At 51.3% G+C, this 27120-nt stretch overlaps 10 protein-coding genes across 10 annotated transcripts; 6 read left to right on the forward strand and 4 right to left on the reverse strand.

The window, feature by feature from the left end:
- Positions 1 to 595: 595 nt before the first annotated feature.
- On the reverse strand, positions 596 to 3040 carry HER10_EVM0004342 (glutaminyl-tRNA synthetase). The gene is made up of 4 exons (XM_035473991.1): positions 2479 to 3040; positions 2166 to 2425; positions 864 to 2104; positions 596 to 805 (listed from the first exon to the last, which is right to left on the reverse strand). Exons 1-4 carry the CDS (start codon positions 2820 to 2822, stop codon positions 725 to 727), a joined length of 1926 nt encoding a protein of 641 aa, XP_035326773.1. The 5' UTR covers positions 2823 to 3040; the 3' UTR covers positions 596 to 724.
- A 407-nt stretch (positions 3041 to 3447) lies between these two features.
- Positions 3448 to 4590, forward strand: HER10_EVM0002877 (macro domain-containing protein). Its single transcript, XM_035472570.1, has 2 exons — positions 3448 to 4213; positions 4276 to 4590. The coding sequence occupies exons 1-2, from the start codon at positions 3576 to 3578 to the stop codon at positions 4409 to 4411; spliced, it is 774 nt and encodes a 257-aa protein (XP_035326652.1). The 5' UTR covers positions 3448 to 3575; the 3' UTR covers positions 4412 to 4590.
- Positions 4591 to 6685: 2095 nt separating this feature from the next.
- Positions 6686 to 9117, forward strand: HER10_EVM0008444 (uncharacterized protein; the record flags this gene model as incomplete). Its single annotated transcript, XM_035477967.1, has 5 exons — positions 6686 to 6845; positions 6907 to 7023; positions 7085 to 7363; positions 7420 to 7621; positions 7680 to 9117. The coding sequence occupies exons 1-5, from the start codon at positions 6689 to 6691 to the stop codon at positions 9115 to 9117; spliced, it is 2193 nt and encodes a 730-aa protein (XP_035327057.1). The 5' UTR covers positions 6686 to 6688.
- Positions 9118 to 9275: 158 nt separating this feature from the next.
- On the reverse strand, positions 9276 to 12274 carry HER10_EVM0012285 (uncharacterized protein; the record flags this gene model as incomplete). The annotated part of the gene is made up of 2 exons (XM_035481683.1): positions 11783 to 12274; positions 9276 to 11733 (listed from the first exon to the last, which is right to left on the reverse strand). Exons 1-2 carry the CDS (start codon positions 12208 to 12210, stop codon positions 9276 to 9278), a joined length of 2886 nt encoding a protein of 961 aa, XP_035327384.1. The 5' UTR covers positions 12211 to 12274.
- A 757-nt stretch (positions 12275 to 13031) lies between these two features.
- On the reverse strand, positions 13032 to 13577 carry HER10_EVM0010181 (uncharacterized protein; the record flags this gene model as incomplete). Its single annotated transcript, XM_035479649.1, has 2 exons — positions 13032 to 13446; positions 13516 to 13577. The coding sequence occupies 2 exons, from the start codon at positions 13575 to 13577 to the stop codon at positions 13032 to 13034; spliced, it is 477 nt and encodes a 158-aa protein (XP_035327217.1).
- A 2243-nt stretch (positions 13578 to 15820) lies between these two features.
- HER10_EVM0009079 (uncharacterized protein) lies at positions 15821 to 16703 on the forward strand (the record flags this gene model as incomplete). Its single annotated transcript, XM_035478578.1, has 2 exons — positions 15821 to 16032; positions 16139 to 16703. 2 exons carry the CDS (start codon positions 15821 to 15823, stop codon positions 16701 to 16703), a joined length of 777 nt encoding a protein of 258 aa, XP_035327117.1.
- Positions 16704 to 18396: 1693 nt separating this feature from the next.
- HER10_EVM0001243 (uncharacterized protein) lies at positions 18397 to 18834 on the forward strand (the record flags this gene model as incomplete). Its single annotated transcript, XM_035470998.1, has 3 exons — positions 18397 to 18566; positions 18625 to 18652; positions 18712 to 18834. The coding sequence occupies 3 exons, from the start codon at positions 18397 to 18399 to the stop codon at positions 18832 to 18834; spliced, it is 321 nt and encodes a 106-aa protein (XP_035326529.1).
- A 1025-nt stretch (positions 18835 to 19859) lies between these two features.
- Positions 19860 to 21628, forward strand: HER10_EVM0012496 (carboxypeptidase; the record flags this gene model as incomplete). Its single annotated transcript, XM_035481890.1, has 2 exons — positions 19860 to 20155; positions 20220 to 21628. Exons 1-2 carry the CDS (start codon positions 19921 to 19923, stop codon positions 21626 to 21628), a joined length of 1644 nt encoding a protein of 547 aa, XP_035327402.1. The 5' UTR covers positions 19860 to 19920.
- Positions 21629 to 22161: 533 nt separating this feature from the next.
- Positions 22162 to 23866, forward strand: HER10_EVM0000971 (uncharacterized protein; the record flags this gene model as incomplete). Its single annotated transcript, XM_035470735.1, has 2 exons — positions 22162 to 22327; positions 22386 to 23866. The coding sequence occupies 2 exons, from the start codon at positions 22162 to 22164 to the stop codon at positions 23864 to 23866; spliced, it is 1647 nt and encodes a 548-aa protein (XP_035326510.1).
- Positions 23867 to 24643: 777 nt separating this feature from the next.
- Positions 24644 to 26971, reverse strand: HER10_EVM0012090 (adenylosuccinate synthetase). The gene is made up of 9 exons (XM_035481493.1): positions 26811 to 26971; positions 26473 to 26502; positions 26382 to 26418; positions 26318 to 26330; positions 26213 to 26254; positions 25719 to 26149; positions 25567 to 25663; positions 25455 to 25516; positions 24644 to 25401 (listed from the first exon to the last, which is right to left on the reverse strand). Exons 1-9 carry the CDS (start codon positions 26846 to 26848, stop codon positions 24868 to 24870), a joined length of 1284 nt encoding a protein of 427 aa, XP_035327363.1. The 5' UTR covers positions 26849 to 26971; the 3' UTR covers positions 24644 to 24867.
- Positions 26972 to 27120: the final 149 nt, after the last annotated feature.

Consider the following 27120-nt stretch of genomic DNA (forward strand, 5'->3'; position numbering starts at 1 on the left):
GAGAAGGGAGGGAAGGGGATATATACCTGTTCCCTTGGGACATGTGTCTGGGTCGTCGACGGAGCGCGCTGCATAGAGGGCCGGGCTGCCGACTTCCCATTCTATGATGGAGACGGCCGGGTCTCGTCCGTAGGGAGTGTGGCCACATGAGGGCGTTTCCCGCGGTGGCTGTTCGTATGAGGGCTCTCTGTACGAAGGTTGTTCGCGTGGCTGCTCGTAATGCGAGGGTTCTTCCGGCGAGTCTTCGCGTGGCGTCTCACTGTAGGGTGTCTCTTCGTAAGGTGACTGCTCATACGGTACCTCGCCAACTCGCGGTGCTGATGGCTGGTAGCCCTGCGATGCCTCTTGAGGCATGGCGAGACATATCGAGCCAACGGCCAACGCTGCCCCGAGTATCCGGGATGATCGACTGAACTTCATTCTTTCCAAAGTATTATTCGCAACTCCGTCGTGGAGAACCTGATGATTTGGTAATGGTGGTTTGTGGGGTGTGCAACGACAATCCAAGGTGTTGTGTTGTTATAAGAGCCCGTATCGTGAAGTGCAATGAATCACTTGAAGGAAAGTCCAATCAATAATCTTTGCGACAAAACGATTCTGATTCACCACATTGCTTGTTGTGGGATTTTGTTTGGTATTATCAAGCCCGCCATCTATGCAACTCCGAAAGCTCCCCAAATCCCATCCATCCACCTTTACGTCCAAACCCGGAGATAGCTGTAACTTAGACCTTTCCAGCATCCTCCTTCAGCGACACAATACGGTTGAGAATAATCTTCTCGTCGGTACTGTCAGAATCAATGGCCTATTGGGGGTGTTAGTCCGTCTGTTAAAATTTCGTTATTCACTCGGGAGTGGCTTACAAAGTAGGCAATGCGCGTCGCCTGAAAACGAACACTCTCAGGTCCGCCCTTGCCGAGCTCGCTCTCACCCGCAGCCTCAGGCCAGGGTGCACGTCTCTTGACCTCATCGAAGCCGCTCTCGATGAGCGCATCAGGGTAGATGACCTCGCTCTCGGGGTTGATATCGTTGAGGAAGCCGCCCTCGGCGTCGTCGGGCTTCTCGCTCTTGAACAAAGAGTTGTGGATACGGGCCTCTACCTTCTTGGTACCCTCGGTACCAACCCAGTTGATGAAGGCCTTGGGCTTCTTCGTCTCCTTGTCATAGACAGCGCGGATCTCGGTCACCTTTCCTGTCGTCTCATCCTTGGTGTAGGATGTAGCCTTGATGGGGAAGGGGGCGTTGAGCAGACCGACGGTCTTGTTGGGTGCCAGACGGAAGTAATCCTTGCTGTCGACCTCTCTGAAATCGGCGCGGTCGATGTAGACAGTCGGGGTGAACTTGATCGTGTGCGAACCCATGTTGGGGTCCTTGGGAGAGAACGCAAGTTCCACGTCAGTAGCCTCAGCGTCTTCGATGACAACCGGGATGGGGTCCAAGACCATCATCAATCTGGGAACGGTCCGTTCGAGGTACTTGCGCACAGTCTGCTCGAAACGCTTGATCTGGATGACAGAGACAGACGTCGTGACTCCCAGCTCGTTAACGAAGTCGAGAATCGCGCGAGGGGGCACACCACGGCGCTTGATACCGATCAGAGTGTACAGACGGGGATCGTCCCAGCCACGCACAATCTTCTCCTCAACCAGCTTGAGAATCTTTCTCTTTGACAAAACGGTACCCGTGATACCCAGACGACCGTACTCGCGCTGCATCGGCTCGTAAACGCCGAGAGTCTTGTTGAGCCACTCGTACGAAACACGGCTCTGGACGAATTCTGTTGTACAGAGTGAGTGAGTGATGCCCTCAAAGCTATCACACAAGCAGTGCGTGAAGTCGTATGTCGGGTAGATCTTCCAATCCCATCCTGTGCGGTGGTGAGGCGTGTCGGTCTTAATGCGGTATGCGGCGAGATCCCACATCTGGGGGTTGCCGTCGGTGATATCCTGCTTCATGCGCAAGAAGGCTTCCCTAGGCTTGTACTTGCCGTCCTTCATATCTCTGAACTTCTGCAGGTTCTCCTCGACGGTGTGGTTCGCGTGCTCGCATCGGAATCTAGGAGAAGCGCCCTTCTCACCGCCACGCTGGAGCTTGATCTCGGTGTCTAAGGTTGACTGATTAGCAAACGGAGAGCAGGTAGTATCTGATGCAGAAGATGACCTCACCACCGCAGTAGCATACGTATGCCTTCTCCAACGTAATCATCTTCTCTGCCAAATCGTACAGCTTCTGGAAGTTGTCACTCGAGTACGTGATCTTGTACGGTGTGAAACCCAGCCAGCTGATCATCTCCTCAATGGCCGTGAAGTATCTCTCCTCCTCCTTCTCGGGGTTCGTATCGTCGAATCTCAGGTAGCAGACACCTCCGTGGTGCTTGGCGAAACCGAAGTTGACGGCGATGGCCTTGGCATGGCCAATGTGCAAGCTAGGGGAAAGACGTCAATGGCGTGACAAAGATAAGCATTGGGGCTCACGTACTAGCCATTGGGCTCAGGAGGGAAACGCGTCACGACATTCTCAGACGGCCTCTCCTTGTACACCTCCTGGAGGAAGCCCTGCTTGAACATGGCTTCCGGGTCGAGGACGACCTCCTCAGGCTTCGCCTTGGGCTTTGGGGCGGGCTTGCTGTCGCCAGCACCAGCCGCCTTTGCGACAGCATCCTTGGCAGCCTTTGCCTTTTCCGTGGCGGCCTTCTTCGCTCGCTTTGCCAGTCTCTTCTTCAGCTCGCCCTTGCTGACCATCTCTCCCGTCTCCTCGTCGAGCTGGAGCTTGGCCGTCGACTCGGCCAACTTGGCGGTGGGGTCCGCAGCAGCGTCCGCCATGATTGCGGTGTTCGGTCGGAGGTAAAGGGTTTTTGATAGGTAAGCTTGGTCAAAGATAAAGAGAACCTTGCGGTCGTTCAATTGTTGAAATTCGTTCAATTGGGTTCCACGAGATGCTCACGTCGTGGAAAATGTGTGGTTGTGGTGGCGGGGCAACACTCCAGGTCTTCTTTTGCGGCGGGGATGACTCAAATGGACCCAACGAGGGGTCATTGCACTGGCACAGCGTGCCTCCCTCAACTTGGGCCTGCAACACGCGACAAAGAACCGATAAGATAACGAACACCCGTATCTTACCTTATCGGTCAGCGATAAGGCACCTCGAAGGACTTGGGGTCGCTGAGGTTTTACGACCCTTTCAAAATGTCTCGATGGCCAGCTCTGAATTCTCTCGCCTTCAACTCAAAAAGGCAATGCGGTTGTGTTATGAATAGTAAGATTCATCCTTTTCAGCATTTCACACTCTCGGCTTCCTTGCATTCCAAGGAAACAACTCATTAAAGATACACGTTCGTGACCTCAGGGGTACATACCCCACTGCCGATAACAGTGCGATAAGCTGCCAACAGCTTTGGACCAAGCTCCCATTGAGCTCGAAATAGCGCGGGGTCTTTCGTCATGGGCTCCCACCTCTCCTGCTTCCAGTCGGCTGCTTCTTTGTCACCAACACCTCAAAAGCAGCCCGCCGCGCCCGCTCCTAGACCTGCCAAATTATCGACACCAAACCCGAATCAGCAATTTTGAAATTCGCCTATGCCAATCCGTCAAGCAGTCAAAATGGTCACCACCGCTGTCGCCGACATCCCCACCGTCGAGCTCCTCTACAAGATCGGCCAGATCCATGCCACCTCGAAGGCCATCTTCCCCCACAATGCGTCGCACAACCAAAAAGTCGCTGTTGTTCGAGGCGACATCACCACCCTCGCCGTCGATGCAATTGTCAATGCCGCGAATAAGAGTCTTCTCGGAGGAGGCGGCGTCGACGGCGCGATCCACCGCGCAGCCGGCCGAGGACTGCTCCAGGAGTGCAGGACCCTGAACGGATGCGTCACCGGTTCCGCCAAGATCACAGGCGCCTACAACCTCCCTAGCAAGAAGATCATCCACGCCGTCGGCCCCATTTACGACGAGCTTAACCCCGACGACTCCGAAGCGAAGCTTGCGGGTTGCTACAGCACCAGCTTGAAGCTCGCTGTCCAGAACGGCTGTCGCAGTATCGCTTTCAGCGCGCTGAGCACCGGCGTCTACGGCTACCCGAGCACGGAGGCGGCTCCCGTTGCTGTTGAGGTTGTCAGAGAGTTCCTTGACGGAGAGGATGGCGATAAGCTGGATAAGATTGTCTTTTGCACCTTTGAGATGAAGGACGTCAGGGCCTACAACGAGACCCTTCCGTATGTGCAGATCTTGAAACTCCTTTGCATAGTAACTTGTCTTGCTAACATTCGTTCAACAGTGTCTTCTTCCCTCCCGACGACCAGCCAGCCACCAAGGAGAAGACCGAGGCCGGCCCTTCCAAGAAGGAAACAGAGGAGGCAAAAGCTATCGCGGCTGAGTTGCCCAGCGTTCCCAAGTCTGACCCTTCCCAGTAAAACGCCGTTCACGCCGAAACACACCTGCAGTTGGCCGGCGCGTCACTAAGGTACTCACGATACTACGACTGGACACCATGATGGCTTAGGGAGTTTGTGGAATTATACCAGGAAAAAGCGAGCCGCTTAATATACCACCGTGCATCGATACAGAATGACTATGACAATAGAGTTTGGGGGCCTTTTTTGGCAACTATGATCGACCTCGAACTTTCTTTGGGTTCGTGTCTTCCCTGTAAACCTTCGTATCCCGTCGGTCAAATACTCAAATTGCCCACGTGACCCACGTAAATCCAACTTCAATGTCAAAGAAACATACGATAGAGCTCTAACATACGATAGAGCCTCGGTTCCAAATTCATTCTTTCGTGTTGTATGAGCAAGATGCACCATGCTTGTCCTGCATCGAGGGATTCCTACAGTTGCGACATCAAAAGTTACCCGCAGAAATATCAGATTGAAAACTGCGAGTTGAGCGGTTCCGCGAGAAACTTTGATTTAGCTTTGACTTCCCTTGTGTTTTCTTTATTAGACCCATCCAGCATGGAATACGCGTATCTTTTACCAATGCTAAAATAGGCAAGACCAAATATCAACCGAGGCAGAGAGTGCAAAGAAGTTCGTTTAAAAAGGTTGCTCAAAACCTAATTACTATTTATTAAATGATTACGAAGATATGAAATTTCGGAGCAGGCCATTCGAACGCGTGCTGCTGTATCATATTTGATGCTAACGAATATCATAAATGTCGTAAATGAGCCTGAATTCATTTTCGCCTATCTAAGTACGCAACATGTGATGTCTCAGGCAAGATCGACCTTCACTACCTTATCCATTGCAGTCTAGAGACACTCGAGCGAGTGTAGTTGATCCTCAGTGTTTGGTACCACTGTTCATTGGATATTCAAGGACAGCCTCCATCAATTACAATCGGAACTAGAGTCAAACCAGGGTCTAAAACACTAGTGTTCTTTAGGTAAGTTTAAACCGCCGTTAATTGCGAGGACTTTTGTCTTTGACCTAACTCCATTTGATGCATGTCACGAGGAAACAGTTAAGTAATAGTCTAAGGCACAGGTAAACAGCAGCTGAAAGCTCACATGCAGATTGAACTTTATGCCAATGATACCTTTTTTCCATGCCTCGACGCTGTGCGATTGTTTTGACAATCGGAATGCCAGCAGAATTCGATGAAGGCCTGAATCGAACAAAATGACATGGACAAGATCAGGGTGGGGAATGCCCAGATATGCTCCCCATTATCGCGTGGCCGGGCCGAGAGCATCGCCAGGCACAGATGAGATGATGAGATCACCGTTGACCGTTGCCAATGGTGTGAATTGCGACACTGACACGGCACTTGTTTGCCGCGGGACCAGGGACCTTTGCCTACCGGTCTAACCTATCTTCAGCAGGTGTTATTCCCATGTGCCCCCGCAACCCGGAGCTAGAGCAAAAAAAAAGTTCTTATGCTGACCAAAGGTCCCAACGGTCTACAGACCAACGGGCCAACGGTAACGGTAGGATATCACCCCTAATTTGATAGATAAGACGAGCGCTGCCGATCTTTGTCTTTTCGTGCTAATAACAAGGTAGCTTCCCGTCTCGCAGCTCGTAACCCCCCATCCGTTGCGCGTAGACCCCTCTATTCGACCTCTGGGCGAGGAATTGTCAGACTCTTTGAGTCTTAGTCAGGTGGTTGACTAAGACTGACTCGGGCTCGTAAGTCGAGTCTCTAAGAGGCCCTACAGCTTCTTAGACTCGACTCAGACCCGGAGTAACGGACTTCAAAATTCATCTTTAGTCAACGACTTTCCAACTTCGGCCGCGTCCAATATCGGTAGGAAAACGAGTGAGGCACTGCTCCCCGGCCTACCGCCGCTCGGGTGCAGATATGCAGGCCAAGAGTTGCGGCAACTGGGGTCGCGCCCCAGTCTTGTGGTAACCTCGTACATGCGACCTGCCATCTTGAGCTAGCTCCTCCTGTGATGAGAGCAAAACAAGCTCATGCGATTGGGATGAACGCCCACTCGACATCCGATGGTGACATCGACAGTCTCCAGAAAAACGACAACGGCTTGTCCCTCGGGTCGACTGTCGTTGAGAAGTGGATGACGACTACAATGGGGGTCTCGATGCAGTACCAGAGTGGTATAAGAGACGCGCCGCCGCAGTCTGCGGGCGGTCGGGCATGCGTCTGTCGAGCTTGAGACTGCAGCCCAGCTTTCGACTCAATAGCCAGAGGTTGTGTCGTGTTACTCTCGTTCAATAGGCAAGATGCGCAGCTCCTCAATTGCCGTGCCGGCTTTGCTGGCCAGCGCAGCTGACCTCGCTGTCGCGCAATTCCCCAACTCGACGATCCCGGGCAACAGCTCTGAGCCTTGTGCTGCCGTGAGCGCTGCTTGGGCTTCTCAGCACGCGCGTGCTCCGACTGGTATTGGAAACCCGATAACGATATGCCCCATTGACGTAGACTGACAAGGGTGGCGCTGTAGTTGTCCCGACTGTACCGGCTCAGTTGGCTTACGACTGCCTCAACTCCGTCCCTCTCGGAAAGGAGGCTGCCATTGAGCTTGTGGACTCTCTGTTCCCATACCTCGAGTGGCAGAGTGGTGAGTCCATATCCCGACGACTTTGTTGGAAACTTTGAACTCTCAACTAACTTGGCTCTAGACGCTGCTTACAAGGCGGATCCCCCACCAGAGTACGACTTCCCGGCATACGACCTCTTCGCAGCCGCCTCGAGCATCAGACAGAACCTGGTCGACGATGTTTACACCAGCGAATACGCCTTCCAGTCTGCTCTCTACGAGGAGGTGTTTGGCCCCGGCCACGACGGCCACTTCGTGTACTATCCCGACTTGCTCACGGCGGTGTTTGAGTGGACCCGTCAGCGGGGCTTGGTCTCCATTAGCGAGGATGGCTCATCTTTGCCCGTGATCAAGATCTACGGTACGTTCTGACTCGACGGTGGTGAATCTATTTAGGCTCTTCTAACTCGTTTTCAGAGGAGGTTATCTCTACCCCCGAGACTGCGTCCGCAGTAAAGCTTATCAACGGCATCGAGGCTTCCAAGTTCCTCGAGGACACCGTCAACAAGGCCAACTGGAACCGTGATGCCAACTCTGCCTACAACTCCATGTTCTTTGAGAAGTCTGGACAGGCTACCGGAATTGGCAACGGCTACTTCAGCTCTGGCGGTCGTGTTAGGTAGGTTGGATGAATTCAACAAATGAGTTACTGGAACGTACTAACATGATTAATATAGATACATCTACCAAGGCGCCAACACCACCCTCACTTTCGAGAACGGCACCGAGGTCACCTTCGAGAACCATGCACGGGTCAAGAAGGATCTCACCGGCATCGTAGACGGCCCCTCCTTCTACGCCAAGTTCTGCAACCCTCTCAGCCCGGCCTCCGGCACCCCGTCCGGCACCTCTCCTTCCAATGCCTCCACCCCCATCCTTCCAGGCTACCCGGAACCCGTCGTCACCACCAGCGACGGCGTTGTGTCCGGCTACTACCTTGAGGGCGAAGGCTTTGAGGACGTTGCCGTCATTGTCCTGACTGCCTTCGAGAATGAGAGCCCTGCCGAGTTCCAAAAGGTTGCCCAGGACTTCTACACCGCCGCCCTCTCCGCCGGCAAGACCAAGCTCGTCATCGACTTCCAGCAAAACGGCGGCGGCTACATCCTCCAGGGCTATGATTTCTTCCGTCAGCTGTTCCCCGAGACAGACCAGGATGGCTTCTCCCGCTGGAAGGAGAGCGACGGCTTCGTCGCCGCAGCCCAGATTGTCTCCGACATTGTGGCTGATGTGGACATCTACACCAGCGATGATGAGAACCTGATTTCCCTGGCTGAGAGCTGGTTCAACTGGCGCTACGACTACAACCTCACCAACCAGCCTTTCACCTCCTACGAGGACAAGTTCGCGCCCCAGGTCTTCCAGAACACCTCTTACACAGACCTCATGCGCTGGAACCTCAACGACCCCTTGACGACCACCAACGCCACTTTTGGTCTTGGAATCGAGATCAACGGGTACGGCAACCTCACCGGCCTTCCCCAACCCTTCGCCGCCGAGAACATCATCATTCTCTACGATGGTGTCTGCGCTTCCACCTGCACCCTCGCCTCCGAATTCCTCCGCCTCCACGGCGGCGTCAAGTCCGTTGCTTTCGGCGGTCTCCCTGTTGAGGGACCCATTGAGGGTGTCGGCGGCATCAAGGGCTCTCAGGTCCTTGACTGGAGTAATATCTACGGCTACACCGAGTTCCTCCTCCCTTACGCCTCCACTGACGAGCAAAAGGCCGCTTTTGCGCGCTACACCGACCTGCCCTTGAACCGCAGTCTCGCGGCAGCCGTCAACGTCCGCGACCAGATCCTGAGGGACAACGTGGACGATGGTATCCCTGCGCAGTACGTTCGCGAGGAGGCTGACTGCCGTCTTTACTGGACTCTGCCCATGATCAAGGACGTCACCGAGATCTGGAAGGCTACTGCGAACGCTGCTTTCAATGGTGGCAAGTGTGCTTACGGAGGCATTGCTAAGCGCGATGTGTCTGCTAAGGCGGCTGTCAAGCGTAGCGAGTACTTGGCTGCTTCGAGCCTCAAGCAGAGGGATGCTCCTGTTCGTCGTGATGAACCGGTTGCCAATGACCGTTTCTGGCAGGACAAGTACGTGCTGAAGGCGATTGACTAATGTACTTGGCGATTTGTACTGTAAAAGAGATCTTGAAATGAGTAATCCCAGGACTAAAGCTGTACATCCGTATTTTCTGTGTATCGAGGGTTGAAAACAGGTTGATATCAAGGCAATTTTCATTGTTGGCTGTAGAATTCCATGATCATACATTCTATTTATCTGAAGAAAGGTATGAACCACCATCTTGGTCCCTCGACTACGGTGGGCATTCCTATCGCTTCTGGAGGGAAAGCCTCGCTTAAATCGGAGATCCCTTTTTCGGTAAAGATTTCTAGACCTCGGATAGCTTCGATCGTTTCCCGACTCGTCGGCACCGAGACATAGCTGTCAGCCTCCGCTTCATGTTCGAGATCTCTGCGGCTCAGGACTGCACCGCACTCAATCATTAATTTGCAGGCTTCGAATGCATTCAGCGGGCGACCCAATCCACGATCAATCTTCAATCCATCAAGAAACATTCCAAACTCAGCCAATAGTTCAGGCTGCTCGTCGGGAAGTTCGACACGAGAAAGAAGGTAGCGGAGAAGCGACAGATCTACCAATTTCGTCCAAAATATCTCTGGGGGGTCACCGGCCTCTACATGCCATGATCCTTTCAGGACGCTTCTCACCGCAGAAAAGAGATGCTTTCTGTGCGGCAATCTCTGCGTAGGTGTTGATAAAGCGGCTTCCACCGCAACAGTTGTTCTTGCCCAGATCTGGCATGCTAGGCGGAAAGAATCCAAAGCACCTGGACTGTCGAGGCTGGTCTCCAATTTGTCCATCATTTTCCCACAGATATTGAGAAGCCCCGGGCCTGAGGCTAATATGTCATAGATATCCGCTTGCTCAATTGTGTGAAGAGACCTGTTTACAAAGCCCATGCAGATGTCGACATTACTTTCGTCCAGTTCATGTTGTTTTCCCAGTTGTGGACCGGATTCTGCGAATGACCTCGCAAGCCAATAACGTTGGTGTTTGAGTGGAACCAGCGACTGATAACTGTTGGAACGCTGAAGAAATTCTGCCACTGTTCGGTGGAGAAATCCAATTCTCAGATTGAATGGCTCACACGCATCCACCTCCCAGCTTTGGACCAAGTCGCAACATCGAACCAAAATCTGATCTCTCTTTCTTGGCCCGTCCGAATGAGTCCACATATGAGTCAAAAGCTTCTCTGTACTGAGCTCACGAGAAGTCTTTGATGGTACGCTGGAACCCCGATTGATCGGGTTTTGATCTCCCCGGTAGAGAGCTTCTTCGGCATCCGGTTGGATTTCGACCGACGAGTTGAAAATGCTGTCCCAATTACTCGTCAAAGATATGCTTGTTGTGTTCAATGATCTGGATACTTGCTTTGTAGACTTAGAGTTCCACATGTCCTCAAAGTAAGTATCCATGATCATGAAGCAAATCACGGGAATAGGCATGTCTGCAATCAACAGCGCGGAAAAGATTCTATATGCGGTTTCCTTGTAGACGTCTTCGATAGAGTCAAGCATTCGCTGGAAGAATTCGTCGAGATCAGAAGGAAAGTCTGCAACTCTCCTCTGTAATATTGCGAGGTCGTCCCAGTTATCTAATCCGCGAGCGAGAGACTTGACAACCAGAGCAACCCAAAAGAAAACGCCTTCTGACTTCTGCGAGATAATCTCGATCAGATTCGTAGCCTCCATTTGATGAGTTTTCAGTAAACTTTGATAATGGTCATGCTGTCCTAGGACATCGCGCACGTAGATTGCCATATCTTGAGCTGTTAGCTGGTCCATCCTGATGCGGGTGAGGGAGTTGCCGTAAGCATCTTCGAATATCCGCCATGGCCGGCTTGCACAGCAAATCTTTATGCCAGAAGTGTGAGCCATGTTGTCGAGAAACTTGAGTAAGTCCTTGTGGTCGCCCTTGTACTCATCAAGCCCGTCTATGAACATCAGGATGCGCTTCGTAGATAACGAGGCGCCCCTGAGACGTTCAAAGGCACTAATTAACTCCTCGATTGTCCAAGGTTCAAGCGTGTGTGTCAGACTGGCGTACCTCTCCGGGAAGACATCAGGTATGAGTTCCGGGCATTTCACCGTGATCTGGAACAGCAGAGCTCTGAGAAGACCTTCTTGGGAACTTTGAAGGCCATTTCTGATACTCCAAAAGAAGTGGCTGGCAATGACAAGTTGATGCGGGCCTGCCCAAATGTTTCCTAGCTGATACGTCTTTTCGTGCCCAGTTACGAACTTCATCAGTGTCGATTTCCCAGAACCCGGTTTTCCAGTAATCCAGAATATGCCATTGGGGCTTTGGAGCCAGGAAGAGAAATTGACATTGGTGGATTCTTGAAAAATCCATTCAAACGTGTTTTGGTGAGCTTTGGGGATCTCGGTCCGTCGTTCAATTATCTGTGCAAATCGCAGGCTTTTGAGAATTTGCAAAATATTGCCCTGATGTTTCGCGTCCTCTACGAAGCGGGAGAGCATCAAAGAAAATGCTTCCAACTCTATCGTAGATGAGACCTCATTCTCAGACTCCAAAAGTTTGCCAATGTCCTTAGACATTTGGTCGAGCCTAGCATTGGTGGCACGGTTCCAGGCTGCTGAAGCATCACCCAATGACCGTACATGGTCAGATACCTCGGAACGATGCTGGCTAGAAGACGGTCTTAGCTTTGCGAGGTTTTTAGAGAGACATGACTAACAACAGAAGTATTTGAAGTCCCTCAAAGATTGCGGTCTTGATTTCCCGTAGTCTCTTTTGAATGTCGATGATACTGTTTTCCTTGAAATATGCTCGGACAGAGAGTTTGGCCTTTGTTAACCTTGGGTACTTGCAGTCGATAGCAGTCGTTAGCCCACTGGCCGCATTAACAAGTTCTTTCGAAGTTTTTTTGCAAAGCTGCAGAAGGCTCTTCATGCCATCATCCACCTTGATGGTGGCGTCTGCTTGTAGTTGAACACAGCGGCGCTGCAAATCTTCGGCCATGGCTTTTAGTTCGACTAATCGTGGTAACAAACCATCGTCGGTGATACTGCGGTATGTACTCATGATGGAGGCGGAGACTTTGAGCCCAAGCTCTAGGAATTGGATGATGTTGGCTGCAACGCCAAGTGCCGCTAATTCGGCCATGATGAGAGCGACTTAGCAGCGAAGGAATGCTTCTCGTCTTGATATTTCCAGCGACCCCGCTTTCGTACGGATTGTGAAGCTGAAGAGATCAAATCACAAGAGGCTGCATGATTTGAGCGATAGGTCAGGCTATCAGCTGGAAGATCTTGGCAATGGCCACGCACGCCGACAGCCCGCGGCACGTTCCCGTGAATGTTGCAGGCGGCTGGAAGCCCAATCAGAGTAGCGAATCTTCTTATGCAATGCAGGCTCCAGCTGGCGAATTGCATGATATCTACGACAAGTCACGTGAAGCGAAATTCAGCGCAAAGGACGCTGGTTGGTTAAAAGAAAACCAAGGAGCCTATTTATATTCGCGCGTCTCAGTGAAGGACCAGAAATCATTGAGTAGAGAGAGGCTTGGCAAGTACTACCACCAAATACATTTCTTTCCCCCGGGCTCATCACCACGTCACATCTTATCCAGACGCATCAACTTTGAACTAGCGAGATGTTGTCAGAGTAGCGTTATTGGACGTTGGGAAGTGCATGTGCATGTTGGCTTGTATGCCGCTGCCCCTCATTCCATAGGTAGTTACCTATGAAGTGTCCTGTAAAGTCCGGGGGAGGCGACTGGTTAATCGCAAATTGCTTGCATCAACATACTAAGTACTAAAGTACTGGGAAATGTTTTTGAGACAGGAGGCAGAAAGTATAAAGTAGCGAAACGTTGTTAAGTTTGATATCCTAGAAGCTCATCAAATGAAATGAAAAGATGGGTATCTCATGAACCACTGGCTCCTCCGGATTATCGCCATGGGCCAGGTTTCCGGCACCTGCCTCTAGTCCAGCCTCTTCCACCAGAGCTCTCCGCGATTGCCGCCATCTCGTTGGGAAGAGATGCGCAGAATCTTTCCATCCTCATAGAGTGTGTAGTTGCGCGCTTGGCTGCCTCCGGCCATAGATGGGACGTTGGCGACGGTCAAGGGTCCGTGGATGACTTGGCCGAAGGTTGCGTTCGCGGGGAATGCGTCGCTGATTCTGAGTGGCCCGGCATAGCCGATGCTGTGCTTGCCGACAAGGGCCCAGTCGGCATCTGATTGCGAATCTTCGAAGGGGAATGTCAAATTGGCGGGCCGGTCTTCGGGGTCTGTTGATGTGATCGTTGCGGACATGAAGCCGGACTTGCTATAGGAGAGGATACCGACGGGGTTGGAACCGTATGTTCGGTCTGGCACAGCGACTCCATCACGTGTACTGCACAAGTCAAGTGTTAGATCTCGATCAATCCTGTACTTTGAACCAGCACATTCGAAGTCAACTTACGCTGAGGTGTTGAGAAGCTGGTATGTTCCCGCCAAGACGGCGAGGATCTCCGTAGGCTGCATTTTGACGTGTGAATAAGGTATTTTCTTCAAGGACGATCAAATGGAACTAGCTCAAACGGTCTCGGTAGTTATTTGAGAGAACGAAGGATAAGGGTCTTTAAGTGCTCAAGTGCCATCGGAAGGAACACCGTCCGTCTACAGCTTTAAGGGCTCGCCCAAATCCAAACATGTCCGCCTCTGCACGTCCATCCGCGCGGGTTTGCCCCAAAAGGGTGTGCTTCAAGCGGTTACGTGATAGATCACGACATCTTAAAAAGCCGTTTCTTCGGAAGCTTGAAGCAAGGGTCTCCAAGCAACTTTAATCAACCTGCTCAGGCACGCCGCACACAGTCTTCATGCCATGGATTTGGAAGTGGATCGCGTGCCAAGCAATTAAACTTACGGGAATTCCCTGGGGTGCCCCCTCTACCCAAAGGTCCAAAGGCTGTGGAAGCGCTGAAAGCACCTTCCTTCGCTATCGCCATGGGTGTTAAGCGAGCAGCGGGACTGACTCGCAGATTGATGAAAAAGGTCTTTTCGCCGAGATGATGGCGAGGAAAGGGGTGGCGCGCGGCTTGAGATTGATGTTCCGGGTTTTCACGATGGAAAAACGACGCAAGAAACGCTTCGTTTCGTCCAAAGTTCCTTCTTTCTTGGCCTTTGAAGGCTGTGTTAACTCTGAAGAACGGGTTACTAGGGATAAGTTGGGGAAATCGAACCAAAGAGCTGGAGATTTGGCTTGGCCAAGCTTGGCAACTTGGCGTAATGGAACTGTCACCGGGCGATTGTGGGGGACGTCGTGCGGGGTACTTCTTTAGTTGCATTCTTATTTTCGAAGAAAAGCTGAAGCCCTTGAGTGATTATTACTGAACCCGACCACTCCGGAGAAGAAGCACGAAGGTGGCCTAAGAAGGTTATGAGCCCCGAAAGCTACCCAGGTGACGGGGGAACGGATGAACCGGAAGGCGACCTGCCAAGTTTAGCAACGTGCCCCTGTCTGTCACGAGAATGTTAATTAGTCGCCTATCCCGTGAGGGGTCACTCAAATCGGAGGAGGGTGCACTGTGGACACTTTTGTTACGATATGAAAGACAACTCAGTTGAAAACATCAACAAGCACCTAAAGCTGAGGATTTGCCGGCGGGTCTATCTGATCTGGGAAAGACAAGAGGGACTAGGCCATCTTTCTACTACTCGCACTCAAAGCACGTGAAAATGCCTGCAGTCGACGTTCCCAGAGCTACCATACCCGGAGGATGGGGAACATCGCCGGGAGTTAACCAAAGTTCCGGGCATCGATATTGGGCTGACGTTTGGTAACGTGTTAAGGATCAACTTCTTAGTTTAGAGCGCAATAATATACCTCAGATCCAGCTGCTTCATATTGCGTAACAACCTGATATGTTGCCGCCATTTCAACATTCAAGTGGGACTTGCATTGAGTCGAGGGATCTCATCGCGTCTGGATTCTCAGCAGTGCTTGGCTTCTTGTCTAATATGCCCACTCTCAAGATCATCTTTTGCGAGAGAGCTATCGCTCCAAGCCTTTGGGGAGGTGCTCCATATATGGGAAAAGGACGGCGGAAAGTTAGTGACTTAAACGTAGCAATAGGTGCTGAATGACCTAGGGGCTACTTGAAAAAAACCATGTATGGACAAAGAAGAAAGGAGTATGGTGATTCAAGACTATGAGCATACGTGTTGCGACTCCTTGCGCGCATGGCAGAGCCCAAAATTCTCATCCCGAATGCGCACCATGACGGGAAGAGGGACAATGAGATAATGCCTCAAGATCACCTTGAAGGATCTCAAATTTGGATCCTCTGAAGATCAAAAAGGCTCGGATGACGGCTAGTGCCTATGAGTTTGCTATGTTAGATCGTTGCTAGTCGCGGCGATCAATTCCACGCCAACTCTAATCCCAAAATGATTGGACAGTAGGTCGCCCCTAGCGGCTATTGACATCAGAGACTCAAACGCGGCCAAATAGGCAACTTGGCAGTGAGATTTTAGAGTCAAGTTCTTGTGGAATGAGACAATGTCGTCGATTCCGCTCAGGTGAACTCCGAACGTAGTCAGAGGCGGGAAGTGCCAATATGGTTGCCTGATCTCAAGGTCAACTTCGTATATCAGTAGCGTCCTGGAACCCTTATATATGATCCCAATTCTTTCTCAATTAATCTGTCGTGTATTCTGAAAACTACACAGTCTTCTAAGCTTTCTGAAATTGAACAACTGAAACGAATTTGCCGACATTAGACACAATGCCGTCCTCGAGGCTATGCACAGTCGTCGGCGCAACTTTACTCATTGCTTCGTTCGGGCTTCTACTTGCCGCTTGCATATCTGTTCCCAATACAAGTTTGTCAATCTTCACGTTGGAAGCGACCAGGCGAGAAGCACGTGGGTCAACCGGACCATCCATTGTTCTTGACTTCGGGCTTTGGGGTTGGTGTCAAGCAACGGCTGCAACATGGTAAGTCACGAGCATGACACCCTACCTTGTAACAGTTCAGTATGGCAACATTTGTACGAACTACATCGAAGAAGGTCGCAGTACTAACAGACCATCTTTTATCTAGGTCAAGATACCCACAGGGATGTCTTAGAGTCGGAGGCTCGGCGAGCTATGATCCAGCTGCCATCATCCGCCCTATGATAAGTACCGGGTTTTTCTCATCGATAGAAAGCAGAAAATTGCGCGACCTGACACTAGGATTTCCATTGCCTGCCGTTGCTGCTGCTACAGCTGGACTTGGTTTCCTTTCTGCGCTTGCCAGCGTCGCCAAGCGTAATCGTCTCACAATCTTAGCCAGCGCAATCTTTTCGGCTTTATCATTCATATTCGCCGTGTCAGCGCTTGGCTGCATCTTCTCACTGTTCGAGAAAATAAGAAAAGATGTGCCTAGAAGTACAGATTTGCGGCTGGCTACGAACTTACGAGTTTTCCACGATATATCAATGAGATACGGGGCTTCGACTTGGACTTTGGTTGCTGCTTGTGCAATGTTGTTGCTAAGCGCAGCAGTGTTCATTTTTGCGTGGCTTGCTGAAGCGCGACAGACTCGCCAGAAATCGATTGATGAGAGCAAAGAAAAGGCTAGCTACTCGCCATCAGAGGGCAGATCATCGGTCGCGGGATCTTGAGTGTTCGCGATGTTTGAGAGATAGCCGTCGCTGTCAGATTCGATGTCTCCTCGGCCCGTAGATCAGCTGGGCCATAGGTTCTGCATAGATTTCTAAACACATCCAAACCCCCCACTCTTTTCGCAGCATTTCGAAAACTGTCTTAATTCTCGCGGGTTCCGATAATTCAGTGGACATGTTGTGCCGTTCCACTGGCCTCCCGCAAGATAACAGCACTCGTAGCTAGCAACGCGATCTGCATGAACAGGATTCCATTTGTTGACAATCAAAATACAATTGCAAGGAAAAATATCTTGTTCTCGGATTGGGACGGCAGTGGCCACGGACAACGTGGTTCCACCAAGAATGGCCATCATAAAGGAGGTTGGCATCATCTTGACCTAAGGTAGAATTGATAAGTCTTGGTCTGTAAAGAAATTTGGGAAAGGTTATATCGTACCGCCGGATTGAAATGATGTGATATGCAGTGAATCTAATGGATGACAGGTGGATTTGATCGATGATCGCAGGAAGATATAAAAGGGGGCTATACAGGGTGGGTCGGTGATGGATGGCAAGTATCTCGAGTGAGATCGTTACTGGTAACTCCGTGTTCAAACGTCGGGGAGAAAAAAATAGTACCGAAAATTTATAGGATAATTTTGATGCTCATAGGTAGCCAGCCAGGTTACGTCGGGGGTTTTTAGTGTCCATACACGTAGGCAGCACAAGGTACTGAAGTTTAAATTGGGTTTAAAGTCTGTTCGGTCTTCCATACCTTTTACAGACCTTAACAATAGCATAAAAACACCGTTGCTTCTACCTAGGCTGATTGTAAGAGTCTTCCAGCGTATGTTGTTTCATTCTGCGTTCCTAGCACGCTGTTGATCGTTGTGCCTGCGATGATGCAGCCCGTACCAATATACTTATACTACAAGGCGGTGATACCATTGCTAGAACTGTTTGGCATGTATTTCATGACTGTACCTTCTGTTTTTCTAAACCGTTAGGTAGCCGGAAATTCCTTGGGAAGCTCGGGTTCTGCACCTAATGACCTTGCCTACCTTAGTATTTTAAGGTCCTTGACGGCATGCAAAATAAGAGCGGTTCTCCCAGAGCACCCGAGGCTTTATTGGCAGGGTTTACTTATCATCGGCCGTTAGCGACACTTTTGCAATGTTTTAAGTAAGGCCATTTAGCAACAGGTATCCGTTCAACCTGAACTTATCGAGGACACAGTCGTTTCATCGTGGGCGTTCCTGCCCGATCGATCAATTTAAAGAAGGTCATGATCATATGTTTCTTCAAATACCTACCACAGAATTTCATTATTAAGCAAACCATACAATGAATAAGATCAATTGTAGCTGGCTCAGTGACCGAAGACGGTCAAAAACAAGACAAAGCAAGGATTGCCCTCGTTGAAGCAGGGAATTAGGCATCCAAGATGACATCACAAATTGGGTTCGAATTAGTACAACGCATAACAAGAATTTGCGTACTAACTAAGCTGTCTACACATCCGGTCAGACATCAGACGTTTCATCCTCTGAGCTACCGTCGGTCATGGCCTCGGATTGTCGGGGCGACTGTTATTGCGGACTACTTAAAGGCCGAGCTCCCCGGGATCAGAGCTTTGCAGCTTTGACATCAGCGCATCAGGCTTACATCCGACTACCATCGTTCTTCAGCACTCAAGCAGAACAAAGCAGCCATGTCAACGGTCTTTCATGTCACTGTTCACGTTGCGCCGCAGGATGTCTCGAGATTTCTGCGGGCTGCGGAGCCGACAATTGAAAAGATGAAGAAAGAGTCCGAGCTGATGTATTTCGAAATGTATCAAGTTCATGACTCTCCTGGTACGATTACGTGGATTGAGAAATGGTATGCTCGGCCCAAGCTCATGAACGACGTTGGAGAATGTTTTCTGATATTCTTCTAGGTCAGAGCCAGTAGACTGGATAATGAAGGTTAGTTGGAGTAGCTTCCCGTGTATGGTCTTTGGCTGATGGGTGCGATGAATCCGCAGCACCAAATGACGAAGGACTATTACAATGACTACTTTGACGCTACGGAACCGTTTTACATTGCACCGCGGGAGCTGAGAATTTTGAGCTCTCTTGGACCTCGTCATACGTATCAGAAGTCGTGAAACAGACTGGGCGCGCGTTGAAGCAGTCTGGAAGCGGACTGGCGTCGAAGATGAATGTGAAATAGAAGAGCTGAAAACTCATAGTAAGGAAGTACCTTAATCATTGTATCAGTCCGCTTCCGAGTCTTGACTTGAAACGACTATTAACGTGTGGAGCGATGATGCATGTCTTGACAGGGAACAATTCTTCCATTCAATCTTATTACTAGACTCCTGGGTATAGACTCCTCAAATCGTATCGCCAGCGGATGGGCCTAGAAGGAATATGTCACGAAAAATAAGTGAGGTTAATGCTGCCAAAATTGGGTGGGCCCAATTTCTGTGACAGAATCATATTCGCGCGGTCAGAAGAAGTATTGAAACTTGAACTGCAATTTCATGATCTTGCCAAAAGCTCCGTGAAGACGTGGTGTTGTCATAGTTTGGATTAGACCACAACAAAGTTATATTGTTACTGACTCTGAGCATTTGTAAGAGGCTTAATCTCATAGAAACCACCGTCTCATAATTCTTGTGTGCATGTCAGCTTTCAGTCATCGATATTACTTATGGTCTTGCCGGCTTGAAAGTTATAAGTCGAAAACCAAGACTTCGCCGATGAAAGGGTCGAAAGTGAGTAGTCCACGAAAGGAAATCGATGAGTAGAAATGCTAAGTAACATGAAGTTTGATTGCACAATTGCTCCTTGGCCCGGCGGCCTGGTCCTTTGGGGTCTTGGCAAGATAACACCTCTTGGCGAGCGACATCGCTGGAAGCTCCGGAGGCTGTCCCAAGACTTTTCCACCCCACACTTTGAGGGGCCTCCTCCACACCGAAGATAAACACATTCCTATTTCCGCATAGTTCGGGGACAAGTACCGTGATCATCGTACCGCCAGAGGAAACATCATGACGTCTCTGGGCTTGGGGCAGCGTAAATGAGGCCTTGGCAACACTATTGGTGTCGGCTGGAGGCCGAAGTGCCCCGAAGAGGATAAATAGAATAGCAGACATGGTCGCATTCTGTGTTGCCCGCCGTTGGTCCTGATCGGCTTGCGCCTTCAACCTCAAAAACCTCTTAAAACTACGGAGCCAACTCCGTGCCTGATGATGCACGTTCCAGAGATTGCGGCTTTCGCCCTGCTTCGCGCAGGCCTCACTGCTGCTCAGCTCACGTATGCTAGCAACCAGGTTGAGGTGATCCCGGATAGCGAAGCAGTAGCGGCGAACTTCCCAGAAGTTGAAGATGTTGACCTGCGCTCGCCCGCTTTCGCCAACCCGGACAGTGTCCCGGCCACCTTTGCCAATGGCACGAGCGGCCCGACAGACCAGGCAACTCTCGGTGAGTCGAATTGAACTGAGAAGCTTAACTCTGCTGCGTAAATCTAACGACTTTTAATCGATAGACTATTTCCTCCAAACTCTTGCCGCGCGCAATGAGTGGATGACCTACCATAGCCCCGACTTCAAGTCAGAAGAAGGCCGCTCGATTCCTTACGTCTACCTGTCTACCTCGAAAGGCATCCCGACGGATACCAGCCATAACACTTATGGCAACGCCAGCGCACCTGCGAAGGTGCGCATCTGGATGCAGGGCGGCGTCCACGGAAACGAACCAGCTGGTGATCAGGCTCTCCTCGCCCTCCTTGGCAGGTTCGATGCCAATGCCACCTGGGCGGCCTCGATCCTCGAGAAAGTCGACATCATGATGTTGCCCCGATACAACCCGGACGGTGTGGCGTACTTTCAGCGCTACTTTGCGACCAGCTTCGACCCCAACCGCGACCACACGAAGCTCGCGCGCCAGCAGACTCGGGACATCAAACAGCTGATGGTGAGCTTTGCGCCTCACGTTGGTGTTGATTGCCATGAGTACAGTCCTACTACGCCCTTTGGAGCCAACGAGCAATGGGTGGATGCACAAGACGGCCAGTTCTCGGCCATGAAGAACGCAAACATCCATCCCGATATCCGCAATATCTCTGAAGCTGTCTTCGCGAACAACATTGCCGCAGCCATGGAGAGACGAGGCCTGAGATGGGGTCCATACATCGTCGGTCCCTCGGGCACAGACGATCTTGTCCTGGAAGAAACCACCGGTGACGCCAAGATCGGAGATAGTGCCGTTGCGCTGACCCAGGCCATCATGTTCCTCACCGAGACGAGGGGAATCGGATTGGCAGACCAACACTGGCAGCGCCGCGTCGCAACAGGCCTGACGATGGTCGAGACAATCGTTCAGACGGCAGCTGACAGGGCGGAAGAAGTATACTCGACAGTAGAAAACGCGCGGGCAAAGTTCATCGCCAGCACCGACGACATCATTGTGACAGAGTCTGCTCGCCCGACCAACATCACGTGGCAATTCATCGAAGCGACGACGGGAGAACTTGTGGACATTCCCGTCCAGTTTCTCAACACCACGCCCGTGGTAGCAAACCTCACCCGTGCTAGACCAGAGGCCTATGTCTTTTCGCGCGCGTGGGCTGATGTTGCTGAGCGTCTGCGCGTCACTGGCGTAGAAGTAAAGACGTTGCAGTCTGACTTCCAAGGCGAAGTCGAGGTATTCAACATCACGAGTGCCGGTGTGGCGCGTACAAAGTATGAGGGAATCGCTCGCACGACTGTGACGACGGAGACCATGGTCAAGGAGGTTCGGATCCCGGCTGGCGGGTTCTGGGTCAGTACCAGGCAGAAGAACGCGGCGCATGCGTTTGTGACGCTTGAGCCTGAAGGCATCGACTCCTATGCTACCTTTAACGTTTTTCCGGTGAGCGTTGGTGATGAGTATCAAGTTTACCGCGTCATGGCATAGGCGGCAGAACACGCTTCAGAGAGTGATGCGTTCAAGCACGTTAGCTTAACAATCTAATCGTAATGAACAATATTGACGGTCAAGTACCCTGTCCTCTAAGTTTCTCTATTATAGAATGGGCAAGTCATTTAGGACTACTTTGGTCACATAAAGTACTTACTACATAATAGCGATTACTATGTCAGGACCTAGTGCCTAGAAGTAAGCTGTTCACTGTCGATTCGTCATCAAAGCACGATCTCCCAAGCTGGCAATTCGACATGAGAAGTTCTAGAAAGACTAGATAAGTACTAGCCTGGGAAGCTTCTCTAGACCAACATAAACCGGAGGATTGCCCAACATGCCTAATTCTCCGCGGCGAATTGTCAAATTCCCACTGGGTCTTTACGGGACAAGCTGCGGGTTCCGGTGCGGGGGACGGAGACAATGCCCCGTCCTGCTCGGGCCATATAAGTGACGAGCAACCCGCGAAATGTGATCAAAAGCAGTCATGATACGACTAGACCTATCTGAAATTCACTTAATAGTTGAAGATGGCAAATATGATGAAGTTTCAGAACCCCATCATTCCGGGCTTTGCGCCAGACCCCTCAGTCGTCATGGTCGATGGGACCTTCTACCTCGTCACCTCATCCTTCCACGTCTTTCCCGGCCTACCAATCTACGCCTCCCGTGACTTACAGAGCTGGAAGCATATCGGTATAACGTTGTTTAAACGCATCAGAGAGAACAATTCCTGGCTAACTCGCCGCGTCAGGTAACGCAATCAACCGCCCAGAGCAACTCACCCTTGCCAACGCGGGTACAAAATCCTTCACCCTAGACACCGGCCACACAATGATCGCAACAGGCGGTCTCTTCGCCGCCACGATCCGTCACCACCGCGGGAAATTCTACATTGTCTGCACGAACTGCGGTTCTTCAAATGGATCGTCCGACCTAGAAAACTTCATCATTTATACCTCTGACATCTGGGCCGGAGAGTGGAGTGACCCTGTGTCAGTAGACTTTCACGGCATCGACCCAAGTCTCTTCTTCGATGACGACCGTGTATACTTCCAGGGCTGCTTCGTCATGGATCGCTCCAAGCAGCCGAGTTGTACGATCAAGCAAGTTGAAGTCGATGTTCTCACTGGGAAACAACTCTCCGAGCAACGTGAGATTTGGGGCGGATACGCGAGATACGACACCGAGGGGCCGCATGTGTATAAAGTTGACGGGTGGTACTACCTCCTCGTAGCCGAAGGCGGGACTTTTGAGCACCACATGCTTTCAATCGCGAGATCAAGAGACATATGGGGACCGTACGAAAGCTTCGAAGGGAACCCGATCATGACTGCGGATGGCAAGGACGAGTACATCCAGAACATCGGTCACGGGGAACTATTTTGGGATGCGGAGGGAGCGTGGTGGGCTGCAGTACTCGGCGTCAGGAGGGATGGTGGCGGATGCGCTGCCTTGGGACGCGAGAGCTTTCTTACGCCTGTTGAGTGGCCTGAGGGGGGGTGGCCGCGGATACTTCAGCCTAAGATGAACTTTGAGAGGGAGTTTGGGGAGGTTGTGTCGAGCCTGGATGTACAAGCTTCGAAACCACCCGCCGGTGTCGCGAATGTCTTTATCAGGGACCCCGACTTTTCCAAGTACCGACTCTCTAAGGATGACGAACACAGAGTCACACTCTTGCCAAGCCGCAACGGATTCTCAAGTCCCACCGGAACTTGCACTTTTCTCGGGAGAAGACAGAGATCTTTGGCAAGTTACGCCGTGGCTTCTCTCGACCTAGATAACGACACGAAGTCAGCAAGAGGGCTTCGAGCAGGTTTGGCAATGTACAGAGACAGCGTCCGTCACGTCTCGATTGCTTACGACTCTGATGCTGGAGCCGTCATCTGCCATGCCTTCAATTCTGCGACTGGCCTCGATAAGGTCTTCCCAAAAACCCTTCCTCTGGGGAACAAGACACGAAAGATAAGTTTCAAGATCCAAGCCTCGGAAACTGAGTGGAAGTTCTATGCTGTACTGCATGACGAGGATGGTGCTACTTTTGGCAGCGAAAGTCTCAGCCTTGATAGTTGTAATTGTGGAGAGCTCGGGGTTGTTGCAGTCAAAGATCTTGATGCCCGGGACTTCACGGGACCCATCCTGGGCATCTTTGCTCAGGCTTCAGTCGACGAGACAGAAGATCCACCGGTTACGTTTTCTCACTTTTCAGTGGAAGACGATGGATTTAGTGTGTAGTTGGCATTGACGCATCAAAAAACAAGCTCATGGCTTAAGACAAAAGCAACTCCATGACATAGTCTAAGGTACTTGGAGGTGTGCTATCTGTGTCGTGGGTTTTCTGGTAGAGATGTAAGAGAACAAATCGGAACAAATTGGATAGAGCAATGATATAACAAGAACCTGAAGACAAGCAAGGATAAGGCAAGAAGACAACGCACAATCAAGGATCGGAAACGCTCCTTGTGTCAATAACACAACCAAAAGGCAGCCCAGCAAAAGATTTTGACCAGCATGGGGGTCGAACCCACAATCTCCTGATTCCACGGTATATCGTAGTCAGACGCCTTGCCATTGGGCCAACCGGCCAGACAATTCAGAACATCTTTGATGCTCGTCTGTGTCGGGTTGTGCCGAGTTTGGGCTTCAAGTTTCGTTGCGAAATGGGCGGGCGTGGTTGGCGTTTTTGCCGTGGCAGATTGGAGGTCTGTGATGTTGTTGCGGCGGGCCAATGGCGACCACCCAATTTGGAGTAAAAGTGAAAAAATTTGCTAGCTGCTTTCTTCGGCGGAATTGAGGAGGGGGGCCCGAGGGGCAGGCTAAATGCCTCAGCCCCTCCCGATGTCGGGGGGTAAACCGTGTAATTGGCGTTGGTATTACGAATTTCCTCGGCCCCGCTGGGAAAGGATTGTGATGATGGTATTGGCATTTGACCAGTGTGGTTGAGTGCAATGTGAGTCACTGTCCCAATCCATCGCCTCTCCCTCCTGCTGGAGCGTTATGAACAGTCTGTGGGTGCTTTACATCCAGCTGCCAATTTATCAGATGGGGCAGTGTAAGAGCTGCGATAGCTCATTGTAAGAGCGAGTCTCGAGAATTGTGGTCTTGTGTGCGATCTATTGTTTTCAGGTGCAAATGGAAGTTCTATCGATAATTCCATGGGGAGACTCAATGTCTCATCTTTTATGTTGTAACCCCTCTGGGTCCATTTTCCTCCTAAAGCACAGGGACACCTGGATCTAGTATCCACGGAAGATAAGGTCCTCTCTCTTGGGGCCAGTGCCGATCCAGACAACCTTGACACCGACAAACTTCTCAATGAACTCAACGTACGCGCGAGCCTGCTTGGGCAGGTCGTAGTACGTCTTGGCGCCCGTCGTGGGCGTGTTCCAGCCCTCGAGCTCCTCGTAGATGACCTCGGCGTCATCAAGGGCCCTGATGTTGGCAGGGAAGGAGGGGAACTCCTCGCCAGTGTGCTTGTTCTTGTAGCCGACGGCAACCTTGATCGTGGGGAAGGTATCGAGGATGTCGAGCTTGGTAAGGTTGAGAGCGGTGTAGTGGTTCAGGTCGTGCGAGTACTTGATGACGACCAGGTCGAGCCAGCCGCAGCGGCGAGAGCGACCAGTGGAAACACCAATTTCGTGACCAATCTTCTGGAGCTTCTCGCCCGTCTCGTTCAGCAATTCCGTGGGGAAACCACCACCACCGACACGGGTAGTGTAGGATTTGACGACACCGACGACGTTGTTGATCTTTCTGGGGTTGAGGCCGAGCTAGTGATGTGTCAGGGCATGAGTCTGTTGATTCGAGCATCATCTTAACTTACACCAGTGAAGACACCGCCGAGGCCAGTGTTCGATGATGTGACGTAAGGGTAAGTACCGAAGTCTATCAAGATTAGCAAGGCCATCCATCATCCTGCCATGGTGTTCACATACTCAAGTCAAGCATGACAGCCTGGGCACCCTCAACGAGAATCTTGTTGCCGTTTCTCTGAGCGTCAGCGATGATGGGGACAGCATCGACAACAAAGGTCTATGGGGTCATGTTAGTCACCAATACGGCATTTCATCGTTGCAAAGAAACTCACGCGAAGGTCCTCTCTGTACTGCTTGAAGCGCTTAATCTCGTCCTCAACATCGTAGACAAGAAGGTCGCCGAAGCGCTTCTTGAAACCCTGAGCGAGCTGGCGAAGCTTGTGCTCAAAGAGCTCCTCGTCGAACATCTCGCTGATGGTGATGCCGTTGCGGGCAGCCATGGTGCTGTAGGTTGGGCCAATACCGCGCTTCGTGGTGCCGATGCTGTTGCCGCCAAGCTCTTGCTCCTCCAATCCATCGACCTGAATGTGGCAGTCGGTGATGATGTGGCAACGATCGGACACCAAGAGGCGCTCGCGGATGTTCTTCAGGCCCTTGGCCTCGAGATCGGCCATCTCCTTGAAGAAGGTGGGGACGTGAACGACGGCACCGGATCCGATGAGGCTGATGCACTTTTGGTGCAGGAGACCAGAGGGAAGAAGGTCTGCGGATGGTAATGATCAGCATAAGGGGGTTAAAGGAGCGTTGCAATGGGATCGAGACGTACGGAAGTCGTAGCTGACGCCATCGACGATGACGGTGTGACCGGCTGTTGGAGGTCGGGTTAGATACTACACGTCGCGATGGCTTCGGGAGTTGGAGTGACTCCTACCATTGTGTCCGCCCTAGGGCCATCAGCATGCCATTGATTATCCAAAAGGTACCAAAAACCCAACCTGAGCTCTGGCGCAAATCTGCGCGTCTTGTCCGAGGCTATATCGCGGATGTCAGAAGAGGGGCCCGGGGGCGTCAATGGGCATAGCTTACACGTCGACCAGCTTTCCCTTACCCTCGTCACTATTTGAGCGCGATATGTTAGTTCGTAGTTCTGCGGCAGGTCTTCAATGGCGCAGCAGAGTTGAATTTTTGTCGTTGTGTCGCGATCCATCGAGAGCATACGCATACACGGCCGATACGTGTACACCCTTGAGGTCCCTCTCTGTCATGTATCACTCTGCTGGCCTGGGATTGAGAAGTGCAGCCAGTGTGCGATAGCACAAGATGGACAAAGGAGAGAAGCGGGAGATTGTGAGGTGAGAAGACGCATGTATGTGTAGAGCAAAAAGGTAGAGCAAATTTGGGCCGCGAGAATGTTGACAGCTTACCCCCACTGGGCGCCGAGAACGATATCAATCGTAGCCATGGCGTCCGGTATGGATTGTAATGTGTGAGAGAGTGAGAGAATGTGTGTATAGCAACAAGCAACTTGTTTAGCGAATTGTCCAAAGTATGGGTTGCTGCGATCGCAACGTCGGTCTGCGATAACTTCACAAAAACAATCAGAAGGGGAAGACGCGGGGTTTAAAAATCGGCCATGGAGGGGCAGGTTTTGCTTTGGCGGGGTTCCAGGTCTGCGGACCAACGTGACGACGGGCCCACTTCTCTGCTGCTTCCTTGGCTGCGATGACTCTTTCC

The sequence above is a fragment of the Colletotrichum scovillei genome, assembly GCF_011075155.1.
Source record: "Colletotrichum scovillei strain TJNH1 chromosome Unknown Contig00011, whole genome shotgun sequence".
NCBI classification, from domain to species: Eukaryota; Fungi; Ascomycota; class Sordariomycetes; order Glomerellales; family Glomerellaceae; genus Colletotrichum; species Colletotrichum scovillei.

Excerpts from the sequence above, each read along its gene's own strand:
- HER10_EVM0004342 (XM_035473991.1), bottom strand. The coding sequence starts at position 2,822 with ATGGCGGACGCTGCTGCGGACCCCACCGCCAAGTTGGCCGAGTCGACG. Across the intron at positions 2,426-2,478 it reads CCTCCTGAGCCCAATGGCTA|CTTGCACATTGGCCATGCCA; the intron begins GTACGTGAGCCC and ends TCTTTCCCCTAG. Across the intron at positions 806-863 it reads CGACGCGCATTGCCTACTTT|GCCATTGATTCTGACAGTAC; the intron begins GTAAGCCACTCC and ends CACCCCCAATAG.
- HER10_EVM0012090 (XM_035481493.1), bottom strand. The coding sequence starts at position 26,848 with ATGGCTACGATTGATATCGTTCTCGGCGCCCAGTGGGG. Across the intron at positions 26,503-26,810 it reads GTTCTCGGCGCCCAGTGGGG|TGACGAGGGTAAGGGAAAGC; the intron begins GTAAGCTGTCAA and ends GCGCTCAAATAG. Across the intron at positions 26,419-26,472 it reads AAGGGAAAGCTGGTCGACGT|CCTCGGACAAGACGCGCAGA; the intron begins GTAAGCTATGCC and ends TCCGCGATATAG.
- HER10_EVM0002877 (XM_035472570.1), top strand. The coding sequence starts at position 3,576 with ATGCCAATCCGTCAAGCAGTCAAAATGGTCACCACCGCTGTCGCCGAC. Across the intron at positions 4,214-4,275 it reads GCCTACAACGAGACCCTTCC|TGTCTTCTTCCCTCCCGACG; the intron begins GTATGTGCAGAT and ends TTCGTTCAACAG.